Raw genomic sequence first — 15,712 nt, forward strand, 5'->3', positions numbered from 1 at the left:
AGACCCACACCAGACATGGTAACTTGTGCCTTCCTGGTGTGCTAATTCATATGCAAATGAAGTGACGTTGCTACATGGCCAAAAAAGGGGCTATCCAAAATTTATACCATTCGTTAGTTTGTGCTAGAGCAATTTCTTTGTGCTTATTACTAACTACATATAAAGAGACTTATTATCACTTTCCACATTATTACTTTCTGATCTTCATAGTTGTAAAATGACTTTCAGCTGAAAATGCTGTTTTTTTAAGAAAAGAAATTCAGAATTGCTGGACTGTATTACTATTATTTATATATTCTTCTTTTCTTTCATGCACTCCAGAAGCAAGATATTCTTAAACAAGTAAGCACCGTTGGTGGTTTTTTGTTTGTTTATAATATATCTGGCATGTTACTGATTTTATGGAGCTTTGCAGAACTCTTGATACTTTTTTCTAGTTGCATGCACCTCTGCAAAAATGTTACAGAAAATGTAGACTATTGACTTCATGGTTACTTCACTTTCATACTGTTCCACCCCACCCGCACCGTTTTTTGTTGGGAAACTCATGAATAGATTTTATTGCCGCTGTTTTGTGTGAAAGGTGAAGACACACATGTTTTGTTGGACCCTGCAAAGGCAGGGTCTCCATTGTGCTGTCGTAGACATGAACTTTCCTGTTAAGATTGCATCCTTGTGGTATGTACAGAACAGCTCCTGTATTATATGGCGTAAGTAAGCCTACTTATAATTGCATTCTGTGCACATTGGAATACTCGTGGAGATCAGGATTGGACTGTATGTTATTTATTTTCCAAAAGAGATGGATAGAGCATTATGCATATGAAATATCAGATTTTCAGAATTCACATGAAATGCATTATCTAGTTGCCTAATTATCCTTATAAACTCCAGTCACAGAATAGCGGGAGAAGCTTAATTCATGACACTGGGTCTTATAGATATTGTTGGAACTAGAGACTAGTGATTCATTGTCTTGGTCCATATTTTGTAAAACTGTGGCTTTAAGCTGGTGTGTCTGACTTGCTTTTGTCAAAGTCCTTATCTGTAGAATGAGATGTTCTTCTACCCTGTCACCTGTGAACACCCTTGTTCATAATGACCCCTTAACTTAGAAAGGTCTCTTGATAGTGAGATAGATTGGCTCCTATTTTGTGGTCCCATTTTGAGGAGTAAGGACTCAGTTTAAAAAGGTAAAGGGACCCCTGACCATTAGGTCCAGTCAATAGAGTGTGAATGCTGAATTGTGCCTCAGAAGAGGTTGGGGGAGAGCCAATTTAAGTAGATTGGTTGAGAATCCAAATCAACCTCATTGGTTATAGAATGGCTTAGGTCCAGTCGTGTATTAGGTCCAGTCGCGACCGACTCTGGGGTTGCGGTGCTCATCTCGCTTTATTGGCCGAGGGAGCCGGTATATACAGCTTCCGGGTCATGTGGCCAGCATGACTAAGCCACTTCTGGTGGAACCAGAGCAGCACACGGAAACACTGTTTACCTTCCCGGCGGAGCGGTACCTATTTATCTACTTGCACTTTGACATGCTTTTGAAGTTACACAGCTGCAAATAAAACTTTTCAAATGTGTTGTAAAGTGAAATATACAAATGTGACACTAGATGGCGACAGTGAGCTATGCAAAATTTAATGTATTTTTTGAAACTTTTTTTTTTCAAAAAAGCATTTTCACAGCGTTTTTTATATGTGTGTAGATTCCACCTAAGAGCGTGGGAAAGAATAGACTAAGTTAGAGCAATAGAAATATATTTCTTTGTATACTGTCTTGCATGTTTTTGAACCTCCTTTGGCTATTTTCACATTGTACACCTCGAGAATGAGGAACTATGTCCTTTGTATTTGTATACCTACTAGTCATCAGCCTCTTGGACAGAGTAGGCACATGCTTAAAAGAACTTTATAAGGATGCTTCAACAAAATATATTGTGCAGCCTGAAAGTCATTGTGCATGTATCACTCTTATTGACATGCTTAATAATATTCTCTAAATTATGCCAGACATGATTTTTTGTTATGGGTGTCGTAAATGATTTCAGTATGATTCACCACCCCTCTCTTCTCATACTGTTTTCATTTATGATCATGGTGGCTGTGCTTTTGTCGGACTATGTAGGGCAAAGGCATCTTGCTTGCTTTCCCTTGCAATTAGGAAAAAGAGGTATCCCATTATTTGTAGCTGTTCCCATATAGATATTGCAATTTATTTTTAGTGTGTTTGCCATGACACACAGAGCAGGAGTGTGCGGATGTCTTTAGAGGACAGTGCGGACTAATAATTCTTACCTCACATGGTTCCCACAAGCTTGGTGACGCAGGGACATAATGAAGTGGATGACTATTCTTGACCGCCAGCTGTAAAAATGAATAAGCTTACCTCTCCCATTAAAACTGCTCTCAGGATATTTCTTCCAAGACATCACAGATGCAGAGTCTGCTATTTCATTAGCTTTGTATTCTGGTGTTGTGTACTGCATTCTTTGCCTTCATACAAATAAGAAGTTGCTCCTTACCGGACTGGAAGAACTTGCAGTCTTAATCTAAAAGTATGTAAAACAGATTGCTATTTTCTAATATTGTTGTTTAGAAGACCAAGGATGAAATTTGTGTGATGGAGAAGTGCTGCACCTTTAGCATCAGTACTTAATAAGTTTCCCTCCCTCCTCCTGCTACACCCACAAAAATCAGCATCAACAGTGTTGAACCATAGACAGTTAAGAGTTTGACTATTGCTGGAGGGGTGGGGTGTGTGTGTCCAGTGCTTGTCATTGGGTTGTGTGAGTCAACAGTGATGCGGGTGGTGCTGTGGTCTAAACCACTGAGCCTCTTGGGCTTGCCGATCAGAAGGTTGGCACTTCAAATCCACACAACGAGGTGAGCTCCTGTTGCTCTGTCCCAGCTCCTGCCAACCTAGCAGTTCGAAAGCACACCAGTACAAATAGATAAATAGGTTCCACTTTGGCGGGAAGGTAAACAGTGTTTCCATGCACTCTGGTTTCTGTCATGGTGTTCCTTTGCACCAGAAGCGGTTTAGTCATGCTGGCAACATGAACCAGAAAGCTGTCTGTGGACAAATGCCAGCTCTCTTGGCCTGAAAGTGAATGAGCACCACAACCCCGTAGTCGCCTTTGACTGGACTTAACCGTTCAGGGGCCCTTTACATTTTACCCTTTGCAACAGCAAAAAAAGCTAATGCTACCCTAGGCTGCATCAGCCAAAGTACAGTGTCCATAGCAAGGGAAGTAATGATACCACTCTATTCTGCCTTGCTCAGACCACACGTGGAATGCGGTTTCCAGTTCTGGGCACCACAATTTAAGAAGGATATTGACGAGCTGGAACATGTGCAGGGAAAGGCAACCAAGATGATCAAGGGTCTGGAAACCAAGCCTTAGGAGGAACAGTTGAGGGAGCTGGGTATGTTTAGCCTGGAAAAGAGGAGACTGAGAGGAGATGTGCTGATAGTCTTCAAATATCTAAAGGGCTGTCACATGGGAAATGGAGCAAGCTTGTTTTCTCCTGCTCCAGATAGTAGGACTCAAACCAATGGATTCTAGTTGCAAGAAAGGAGATTCTGATTAAACATCAGGAAGAACTTTCTTTCAGTAAGAGCTGTTTGATAGTGGAACAGACTCCCTTAGGAGGTTGTGGACTCTCCTTCATTGGAAGGTTTTAAACATATGACCAACTGTCACGGATGCTTTAGTTGTGATTCCTGCATTGCAGGGTGCTGGAGTGAAACAAGTATTATCTCTGGTTTAGACATAACACTAAGGCCAGGGATCATGGTTTGTCTTGTCCTCACTAGTATGTGGAGGAAACAGACAGCTCAGATAGGTGTATTCACTGTGAATCATTGTCTGGTTTGCTGTGACATACAAACTGGGTCAATAAGTATAAAAGAAATATAGAATTCAGTGTCTGGCAGGTTGAGAGGAGTTCCCTACCAGGACAGACTTTGCTTGTGTGCTCAAGACATCGATTCCATAAAACATATTTTGTTGCATTGTGCAAAATATGAGCAAGCCAGGGCTGAACTGATACTACCCTTGCTGGTACCTTTCCCTGGAAAATCAGAGGCTCACTATGTCAGGTTCCTACTGGAAGACCAGACAAATGCTAGAACGTTAGCAGTGGCAAAGTTTTTATCGGTGGTTGCAAGAACAAATGAGCCCTATATTCTAAACAAAATGCTTGCTTAACCTGGAGGTAGGCTGTATGAATTGTATATTGATTTGTAATGATTTGTTGGGTCTCTGGACCGTAATAAAGATTGATTGATTGATTGATTGATTGATTGAATTCAGTGTCAGTTGAAAAATGGTCATATGTGTGCACATCCCATGTGTGATAGAGGCCTTGTGCCTGCAATGATCTTTATATATTTTTTAGAAATTTATGTGCCACCTTTCAAAACAAAACATTATGTTTCATCCTAAAATACTCAGGTATAGATAATTCCCTGTCTTCTTCTACAGACAATTGACTTAGAAGGATTCAAGTTATTTATGAAGACTTTCCTGGAGGCTGACCTCCCAGAAGAATTTTGTGAGCACCTATTTACCTCATTTGGCAGCAAAATCCCTTATAGTAGTCCAATGGTAAAGAATAAGCCCCCGCTCCTTCCAGGAGGTAAGTAAATAATTAGATAAAATGTGGTGTTTTGCTGTCTTTTTTATTGTTATCACTGGACCTATCGTTATTGTTTTGGTTAACGTGCTGCCTGATCGAGGATTTAATGAAAAGGCTTTAATACTCCTTAGTGACTCACATCTTTTAGGGATGACTCAGCCTTCAGCTAGTGGGAGAGGGAGAAAAACAGCAGTCACAACTTCAATTTGGGCAGAGAGGGATAAAGGGTCACGCCAGGAGCTTTGCTGGAGTTAGCCGTACTGAATGTAGTCTTTAACAAATACATGTTTGAAATGTTGTAGGAGGAAAAGCCATTGTTCAGGCAACAATTTGACAGGGGAATGGTTAATACCCCCAGCTGATTCTCCAATCCAAACCACTCTTCTCAAAGCAATGTTTTCAGCGGAACCAGGACATGTAATTCGACCCCCGAGATGCTCAGTGGACAACCTTAGGTCCAAGCTTCATAGGTGCTTCCCAGTGTTTTATTCACCTACTCTCTTAATATTTTTACAATCTGCCCCAATCTCCATGAGCGTTGCGAGATTCCAGAGGCTGCAGGCATGCTTACCAGGGTCTGTGTTCCCTTTGGGGACAATGAGGCACAGCGGAGACTGTGATGTCTTTATGACATATGGGTTTTATTTAGACATATATACAATCTGACCCTAGATGGCGGGATTGCAGAGCATTCACATCCTATGAGGGGTCTGGCTTCCCACCTAAGGGCAGCATTGGATTCAAAGGACAGTGAAAAGCCATCCTCTGTGTCTCTTCATTCCAGTCTGTCTTCCCCAGTTCACATGGAGTTCTGCCCCCTCCACCTCATCTTCCTACCTGCTAACCAACACTAGGGGCCTCCCCACAGCCTACATCGTTCAAAGTTGAAATGCTAAACCTGTGCTTTGCATCTGCCCACTAGCACACAGGAAAGAATGGGCCCCACTCCCCCTTGCCTGGCACTCTTGCCCTCTAATGGTTTCCTTGATGGGCCACCGCTGGCCTTTCCAGCTAATGGGCTATCCAGCTGGCACTGACAAGTTGGCTTGGCTTGTTAGCATAACTCAATCTGGAGGGGGTTCTGTGTTTAGCAAGGTTTAATCAGAACTTGATTAGATCTGACGTTTACTACATCCAGGTTAAAAAGGTACAGTGGTGCCTCGCAAGACGAAATTAATTCGTTCCGCGAGTTTTTTTCGTCTAGCGAATTTTTCGTCTTGCGAAGCACGGTGTCGGAAAAGTTTTGGGAAAGCTTCAAAAATCGCCAAAAACCTCAAAAAAGGCTACCACACCGCGTTCTATGAGTTGCTCCTCGAAGTCAAGTCGCAACTGTATTAACGGTGTTAAGAAAAAGGAAACAAACTTGCAAAAAACGCAAGACGTTTTCGTCTTGCGAAGCAAGCCCATAGGGAAATTCGTCTTGCGAAGCAGCTCAAAAACCGCAAAACCCTTTCGTCTAGCGAGTTTTTCGTCTTGCGAGGCATTCGTCTTGCGGGGCACCACTGTAAAGGGACCCCTGACCATTAGGTCCACTCGCATCCAACTCTGGGGTTGGGGCGCTCATCTCACTTTATTGGCCGAGGGAGCCGGCGTACAGCTTCCAGGTCATGTGACCAGCATGAATAAGCTGTTTCTGCCGAACTAGAGCAGCACATTATGGGATGAATCTGGTACCCAGGAATTTAGGCGAATCTGGCCCCACACAAACTCACAACAATATTCATTAAGTACCGAAAGTTACATGGATAGTAGGCCTCTGCATTTTCTATTGAAGCACAAGGACTGGGGTGCTTCAGTATACAGATTAGTTCTTATTTAGGGTTTTTTTTCCCCTTCCAGCACTCAATGCCCATTGAAATTACTGGGACCAGATTGTATTTGTATTACTGCCGTGGCTTGTACAAGGACTTTAATTGTCTTGTTTTTGTTTGGATAATGTGCTGTTCGGGGGATTGCTGTTAATTAATATGTACTAGTTTTTGTTCCTTGCACTAAGTAAATAAATGGTGTGTTCTAAGAGGGCTTTTTGTGTCCAAATTGCCTTCAAAGACAAAAGTTGCACATTCAAGTTATACTATACTGTTTTAAAAAATAACGGCAGGTAAGTTTACATGAAGGTGCAAATATTCTCAGTTAACCTGTGGAGCAAAGAACCAGTAGCATAGTACTGTTAATTAAAAACATTTGGACACCTAACAAAAGAAGTGAGAAACCTTTTGATTTGTTGAAATTCCTCATTAAGCTGGGTGTTAAACAAAAGTTTCTGTGTGTGTGTGTGTGTGTGTGTGTGTGTGTGTCAAACAGAGAGAGAGAGAGAGAGAGAGAGAGAGAGAGAGAGAGAGATGCTTATGAGCATGGTTAAAAGCTCTAGTTTGCAGTTTTTATAATGGGGAAACCAGCCTTCTAACAGCTCTCAGCGCCCTTAACAAACCAGTTCCCAGGATTCTTTGGGAGAAGTAATGACTGTTTATCATTGTATCAATGGACTGGGGTCTTTCTGACTCTCCTCTCCATCCATCTACACTTTCACTTAACCCTGCCTTCCAGAACTGTACCTGTCCCTTCTTAGGTGTTGCTTTCAACTGATGCTTTCCACCAGGCTAAGGAGTTCAGGCATCTTTGGTGTTTGGGAGAGCTGCTATTCTCTTCCTCACATTTGTATCTGAAAAACTGGTGGGAATAGCAGAACATAGAATACCACATTCGTTGTACTCCCTTTTTATTATCCTAGCTGAACTTTATCCTCTTGTTCTCCAACTTCACTCTTCTGCCACTTTCTCAGTCTCTAACAAGAAAGAAAAGCAGCTACTGAAAAGATTCCTCTGTTGCTGTTTTCCTCCCTTCTAATGGAAATGCTAATCTACCACTCCCTGGAAGCTCACTTGGGTAGTGGGGGGTGAAGGAGGCTAGAGAGGGCCCCTCCAGAGACAGGATCTGCCCAAAGGAGGCTGTGGTTCTCCATTCTAGGTTTTGCCCATCATTGGTACAAAAAATGGTGACAGGTTTCACAGATGCTACAGGGAGAAATAAGTTTTTCTGGGCAGGAAATCAAATGTGGGAAGTCATTTTTAAAAAGTTCTGTTTTATTGGTAAAATTGGTAAAATAAAAAATGTGAATATTATTTCAGGTTTGCGCATTACTAAAAGCATGACACCATCTCGCCCACCGCCCTCCACTTTGCACATACCAGAAGTTATCCAGTTGAAAGATATTGTTTGTTATCTTTCCCTTCTTGAAAGAGGAAGACCTGAAGACAAACTAGAATGTATGTAGTATACGTAAAGTATATCCATGCTGGTTTTGTGTGTATGTTTTAAACTCAGTTAACCAATGGCAATTGTATCTAATTGTTGCAAATTTGAGGTGTAAAAGATGTTTATGACAATTTGTTACAATCTCCATTCAAGGCTTGTTGACCCATATATGAAGATATCTATAATGTGACTACAGTGGTACCTCAGGTTACACACGCTTCAGGTTACATACGCTTCAGGTTACAGACTTTGCCACCCCAGAAATAGTGCTTAAGGTTAAGAACTTTGCTTCAGGATGAGAACAGAAATCGTGCTCCGGCGGTGCGGCAGCAGCAGGAGGCCCCATTAGCTAAAGTGGTGCTTTAGGTTAAGAACAGCTTCAGGTTATGTATGGACCTCCGGAGCGAATTAAGTACTTAACCCGAGGTACCACTGTATATAAATTGACTTTCTGAAGCTTTGCTTTCATCTTTCTGTCTTAGGTTTTGTAAACTCAAGTACCTATTTATTTGGATCATCATTTGTAAATAGAGATGTTTTACTCAGAGTACACCCGTTGGACCCATTTCAGTGGGTCTACTCTGAGTAATAGTTAATTGAATTCAATCAATTATGAAAATTCAGATGCCAGAATGTCACAAATTTCCCACTTTATAAAAAAATGTAACATCAATATTTGATCCTGGCCCATGCTAATCAGTGTGATCAACTTAACATGAAAATGACATGATACATTTTCACAAACCCTGCATCAGCTGATTTTTCAGATTTTGACAGTTAACATACTTAAAAGATGTTGGATTAATAAAACTGATTTCAGCTCATTTTGTAGAAAAGCTCTGAGAGGCAAGGGCCTGACCATTAGCACCTGGGCGACGTCCAATGCAGGTCATATTCATAGTAGACCCATTTACAGTTGACTTAAATCCATTGGTTTCAATGAATCTCCTCTGATTACAACTTGTTGGATATCACCCATTATCCATGGTTGTTGAAGCAGTTTGTTTTCCAGATGATGTTTTACAGATTTGCTACCTGTAGAATGGAAATGATCCAAACTCAGTTGGAACCCAAAGATGGATCTTTGTTCCATTAGACTGCAAGTACGGCTGAGCTCATGATGTCATTTAAATGTAAAAAGCAACTCAGAGAGAGAGGTTGCCGTACCCACAAAATAAACCCATTACGCAAATCTGTGGACCAAAATTTTCAGTCTATCTAATTAAGCCCTTTGGGGTCCCGACCTTCTCCTCCTCTAAAAATCAGTAAGAGTTAAAAGTGTGTAATATTGACTGAATTGCTCTCCTTTCATTAAAAACCCAAGATCTTGAATGTTTTCAGGTCTTTGATGCACTTGGTAGCAGAATGGGTTGTTAATAACATTTGCTGTGAAATTGTAGACGGTAGGCTCTATCTGCTGGAGATACAGGTTCACTGCAAGCTGAGAGATAAGTCCCCCCCACACACACACACACTCTTGTCCTGTTTGTAAAATACATAATTTGCCTAAGGATGTCATGTGAAGCAGTTTATTTTCTGAAGATCATGCCAACTATTTCATTCATATGGATCCAACTGTATTGTGTTCTTAGTGTGATCCTTTCTGTTATATTTTATTAAAATGCGTAGTGTGCACGTACATGAATGGGAGATGGATGGATGGATTTTTAAGGCCTGGTTTGCAATGCCCTGTTGGGCTACAGTTTAAAATAAACCATGGTTTAATGTGCATGAGTGCTTGCCTTCTCCCACCTGACACATTGGCTGTGCCATGCAGGGGAAGAACAAATGAAAGTTTGGCTTGTGGTGTTGTCCCAACCTAGGCTCCTGGTTTGCTTCTCTCCAAATATAACATGAGTGGCAAGCCAAGGTTTGTTTTTGCCTTATGCTACTTCTGACTTGTTTGTTTGTGGCTGCCTGTGTGGCCCAGTAGGAGTGGGAGAGAAGCAAAGCACCTGTGCATGTTAAGCCAATGTTTGCTTTGCTTTGCTTTGGTTTGGTTTTAACACAGAATGCAAACCGGGCCTAAGACTGGTTCACAGAAACTGCTTTCCTTCTGCACACATGGACCCCAGGCTGTCGCCTGGTTATGGATTTATGGAAATCAAAGAATGTATGTGCTGAGCACTCTCAGATACAACTGGCCCATGAAGCCATGTGATGACGCTACAAGGAACATGGATATTGGCTATACCTGTAAATTACCCAGTTCACATGTGATCCACATACATTTATTTTCTGTACAAAAATATGAAATATGAAATAAGCTATGAGGGGAAGTAAGATGCGTACAAGTCTCCAACATACATATGATAGGTGATTGCGATGATTGATCTAATCTGGTTTTTCAAGGGGAGGGCATAGGGTGGGGAAGGGAATTGACACTTCTAGTGAATATTTCCCAGGTTGGGCATTTGCTGTTTCATTACAGATTCTTGCTTTTAAAATATTTAATATTTAAATATTGCTGAAAACGGAGTTAAAATATATGTGGTTGCCCTCATTCAGAAAAATATGATAGGTTGATTCGGGTGAAACCTTAAGTCAGGGCTGTGGAAACTGTGGTCATTCAGATGTATTGAACTACAGCTCCCTTCACATTTGCATACTGCAAATGGTGGCAGTATGTGGGAGGATGGTAAATTCTACCATTCGTTTTAGTATAGCTTAATTCTGAGTAGGGTTCTGGTCTATTGATGACGTAAATTTAAAATATGAGCTCATTGCTTTCTTACATCATGATTTTAATATTTTCTTTCTCCTTAGTTATGTTTCGCTTGTATGACACAGATGGGAATGGTTTCCTGGATAGCTCGGTAATTTTATTAATTCATAGCAGCATTTGTAAATGTTGTAATGTGACAGAAACAGAAAATTTGTAAGAATTTGCAGGTGTTTGTGTTAAATATGCAACAGATAGTTTCATCAAAATTGCAGCTGTAGAGTTTGATCCCGACTAAGCTGTTCCCGACTAAGCTGTTTGCACTTGTTGAGTCATAACTGATGTCAGTGGGAACTAAGTCTCACTGAACAAATCACCAAAGTGATCTCACAAAACCACTGCTTTGTGAGGAAGTTCTTTCCACTTGCTGAACAATACCTTTTAGATTTAAGCCAATGTAAGAAATCCATGTAAATGAAACAGGGATTTGTATAAGCAAGGCAAGAAAATAAACATTTTTTTTTAAAAAAAAAGTTTTCAAGTGGCAGCTTGGAATGAAGCACTTAAGCTGTATGTAGTTGTGCAGAAAGAAATAATTATTTGCCTCCATGACTCTACAGAGACAGCCATGTTTATTTGCACAGTTTTTCCTGAGAGCAACAGTACATGATGTTACTGTTGGTATATAAAGCTCTCAACAGCTTGAAACTAGTTTACTTGAAGGATTACCTTACCCCATATATGCTTAGATCTGTGGAACTGGCTTTTAAACAAGAAATGGCTCTTTCTGTGTGGTACCATCAATACTTGCCAACCCTGCTTGATTCTGTAGTCCCTTTCTGCTTTCAGTCATGTTCCAGTACAAAAATTCTAAAATGTTATTATGTTATTTCAACAAGATGAATTAATGTTTAATACTTGTTTTACCAAAAAAAAAAAACCACCCAAAAAACATTTTCAATTAAATTTTAAAATACCTGTTTAGTTTGTGTTAAAAGAATTCAATTAACTTCATTAAATTCAAGGAGAAATGTTCATAAATTAACAAGCATTTTTGTAAGTATGTTTAACAAGGATCATGTATCTTGCTTTCATGCCTAGGAACTGGAAAACATTATCGCTCAGATGATGCACGTTGCAGAATATCTTGAATGGGATGTCACTGAACTCAGTCCAGTAAGCATTTCTTCAGGTCAATGATTTAATTAATAATGAAAGTATCTAAGGACTGTTTTGAATAATTTGATTTAAGGTTAACGTTTTGTTTGCTTGCTTATTTAGATCATTGCCCATAGCACTTGTTATATAAAAAATATGTACATAAAACTAAAACAGCAGCGGATATATTACATAATATTTATAATAAATTGTTATTTTTAAAAAGTCATTAATTGCTAATGTATGCTGTTATTAGTGTCTTACCACAACACACTTCTCCACTCAATGCCACTCATTCTCTTGACTCTTACCATGACTCCACCCAACCACCCATCTCGCAAGGTTTCCTGGAACCTGCTGACATCAACCTGGTCAAGGCTTGCTTTTATGGGTAGCCACCAGGGAGATGGAGCTGCCTCAGGTTGCCCACAGCTGTTTCTCATTTAGCCACTCTAGAATGCATCACATTTAGTTTTATGAGTGTCCCATGAGGACCAAAGAATGGCAAATAGGACACCCCTCTGCTCGCAGTCCTTTCTCTGACCTCTGCTTACCTCCTCTTCTCCAGCTGCTTTACTGTTGCAGCAGAGTGGCTTGAAGTTAAACCTTTTGGCTTAATGTTGCCACAGACAGCAAAGTAACAGGAACTTAATTCGGCATCATTTATGACTGGAAAATGGTCCTGAGTGGTCAAAGCAGCAGCGTCTGCCTGCTGCTGTCATATTAAAATGGGGGTAACTTTTTGTATACTCGTGATAACATTCTTGGGTCACGGACAAAGGTTTACCCCATTTGAGCTCTTAAAATAAGATGCAAGGTATTTTTTAAACACACAAACCCTTTATCTCTGAACTTGACGAGTGCCTTCCGTTGCACTTAAGTTTTAGAATCTCTTGATGGAACGACTGCCTAGGGAGAAAACAAAATCCTTGCAAAGCCCACTCAGGGAATAAGTACAGCAAGTGACTCATTAAGTGTGGCAGAGAGGATTAAGTACAGGTATATTTTTGTATGCTTTCTAGTCTGTTTCCCTAACTACACCCTTTTCATCATCAATCTTTATTACGGTCCAGAGACCCAACAAATCATTACACTACACCCTTTTAATACATTTGATAATGAAACTGTGAAGAGCTGTGCATCAAAAGGGAAGAGGAAAATAATTATATATAGATTTGAGTTCCTTTGTTCTATTACATAGTGATGGAGTGCAATGGTCATAGCTGTAGGGAAAAGGCCACTGGCAACTGGGTTCAGCTGAGCTAATGGAGTTGAGACCACCTCTCCTTTAGATGCAGCCTGATGGAAAGGGATCATGCCCTTGGATCCACCAGTCAGACCAGACTGATCATTTTGTAGAGATCTGGTGCTCTCAGATGACAGCAGGCAAGAATTTTCACAAAAGCACGCCTTAAATGTATTGAGGTTTTATCTCCCCTTTTCCTTTTTTTATGATTATAAGTAAATTAGAAGTAAATTTACTAATATAAACGAATAAGACAGCTGTCTGTTTTTCGAAGTGCTTTTTCGAAACTTCCCTCTTTGCTTGTCAGAATTTCAGCGATAGAATTAAAGGAAGCTCTACTGGGAGATGAAAAAGTCGCTAACATTGTTTTTGAAAATGGAGAAACAAAACAAAGCAAATATAGGTTAAAAAGCTATACTGTTCCTTATTCCAATGTAAAATTGTCTCAAGTGAGAAAAAATGTTTTAGCTTTATGTCACTTTCTATTTCCATGTATAGTAAGTGGTTCTCAGCTTTCATGGATGTCATTTTCTTTAATATTTGATTTCCTTCCTTTATTCTAACAGATTCTTCATGAGATGATGGAAGAAATTGACTATGACCATGATGGCACCGTTTCCTTGGAAGAATGGATCCAGGGAGGGATGACTACAATCCCACTCTTAGTGTTGCTTGGACTGGAGAGTGTAAGAGCCACCAAAAAGATAAATCAAAGGATGAATGAACCACAACCCATCATATCATTTCTCTTGTGTCAGTTGGTGTAAACCCAGCATATGATGGCTTTTTTTGTTTGGTTGTTTAGGCCAAAACCCTTAGTGGCACCTCTGAGAACTTTTAAAGGGACCTGGTATTCCTTTTATCCTGGAAATCTGGAAATAACACATGATAGGGTGGCTATAAAAATGAGAGTCCTACTCCCTCCCTCTTCTGTAGAGCATTAAAACAAATAATAGGATGCTTTGTATAGCAGCAGTCCATGCCTAAGTGTTGTTGTGGGTTGGGTTTCATCACTCTTTCTGAAACAGAATTTTATTGTTGTGAACTGCTTTGGAAGCTGAAATTGTGTCTGGATTTGGGAGTTTTCTTCTAGATGCAAACACTCGTGAAGAATTGCCCAATCTGGATAGGGATTAGGACTGTAGAAAAGGGTTAAAACCTGCCTCCCCCATGCCATGGTTCTGGTGTCAATCATTCCCCGTGGGGATTCTCTTTAATAGGAAAAAGGAAGAATGCAAAAGCCAGTCATGTGACTAATGTCTTTCTGGATTGCTTCCTGGATCTCTTACCTTGGCCTCTGAAGCTTCTTTTAGCCCCTCTCAATTTTTCTTTTAAAAATACTACTTTAAAGTGATGGCCATGCTTAGCTTTGGAACCACTGGCTATATAAAATAAGGGCACCCCCTCAAAAAAGTTGGCATTCCATAATTTCTATATAATCCATTAAAAAGTGCAGCTCTCTTACTGAATTAACAGCTTTTTTAGTCTGGAAAAACTATATAAATACATGGAAGGAAATATTTTTAAATGCCTTGAAGAAAAATGATGCTATTGTGAAATAATTATCCTATCTTATTTTTCATTCACTTTCTTATTATTTCCCTTATTTAGTTCATGCTCTTGCAGCTTCTCTGCAGGCATAGCTCTTATTGGGATAAATGGGAGATTTGTCTGCAGAGCAGCTGCAAAATTGACTAATAATAGTAATAATAATTATTATAATTGCATTTCTATGCCACCCTTAGTACTACAATTAGGATGCTGAACAAAACAATTAAGATACAATGCAATTACATGGATTAATTAACTAGATCATATTTACATAATGCAACTATCAAAAGTTGTTTTCTTTAATGTGTTATTTGTAAAAGTCATTAGAAAACAAAATTCACAAAAACTTAATAATTAATTTCTTTTATACTAACCCAAGAAGTATTTGATGCCTTCCAATTTCATTGAACAAAGTGTGCAGTTCCCTTTTGATATCTTCAGCATTATGAAATATACTTATTCTTTAGTTAGATTGCCTTATACCAAGGGCTACAGCCCAGAGGTAGAGCACATGTTTTGCATGGGAAAGGTGTCAGATTCAGTTCCTAGCATACCCAGTTAGGTAGAGTTGCCATATTTCAAAAAGTTATAACCAGGACTCCCTGAAAGTTGTTGAGTGTTATTTTTAAAGGAAGACCCCAGGTTTTTTTGCACTTTTTAAGGAAAACCCAAAGGTTGGTGAGCTTTTCTTTTTACAGAAACACTTTTTTTGTTGTTGACTTGCCTAAGATCCAGGACAAAGCGCCGCCTTTCAGAAATTCCCCCTGGACATCAATTCCGCCTTTGGAATCCCTCTAATGTCCAGGAAATCTGGACGTATGGCAGCCCTACAGTTAGGAATGGCAAGACTTCTGTTGAGAAGTCTGTGTAGATCAGGTATGGGGAACCTGTTGCGCTCATTTAATTTTGAGCTATAATTTTCATGAATTCCAGTGGTGGGAACTTGCAGCCCTGCAGATGTTGTTCAACTCCAATATGCCCCAACCAGCATGGTCAGAGTTGATCTGAAGGGCCACATGGGTCTCTTCTCATTTTTGTAATGCTATGATTCTCAGTTCTCTTCTCCCCTTTTTAAAAATTAATTTTATTGAAATTATTTAGCACATAAATCAATGACTCCAACAACAAAAACTGAACAAACCACTACCCTTGACCCCCAAAGCAAAACAAACAAGACAGTAAAACAGAACCAAACAG

At 39.9% G+C, this 15,712-nt stretch overlaps 1 protein-coding gene across 6 annotated transcripts in view; it reads left to right on the forward strand.

Annotated features, from left to right (window-relative positions):
- The window catches only part of DGKB (diacylglycerol kinase beta), a 303,881-nt gene that overhangs the window by 105,857 nt on the left and 182,312 nt on the right, over window positions 1-15,712 (forward strand). For all 6 annotated transcript variants that reach the window (XM_082193914.1, XM_082193916.1, XM_082193913.1 and 3 more), the window contains 6 exons: window positions 322-342; window positions 4,490-4,643; window positions 7,772-7,909; window positions 10,665-10,714; window positions 11,662-11,736; window positions 13,531-13,650. In XM_082193914.1, the coding sequence (XP_082050040.1) occupies window positions 322-342; window positions 4,490-4,643; window positions 7,772-7,909; window positions 10,665-10,714; window positions 11,662-11,736; window positions 13,531-13,650 (558 nt within the window). The remainder of the gene's footprint in view (window positions 1-321; window positions 343-4,489; window positions 4,644-7,771; window positions 7,910-10,664; window positions 10,715-11,661; window positions 11,737-13,530; window positions 13,651-15,712) is intronic.

This window comes from Podarcis vaucheri (assembly GCF_965113315.1).
Source record: "Podarcis vaucheri genome assembly, chromosome: 12".
NCBI classification, from domain to species: Eukaryota; Metazoa; Chordata; class Lepidosauria; order Squamata; family Lacertidae; genus Podarcis; species Podarcis vaucheri.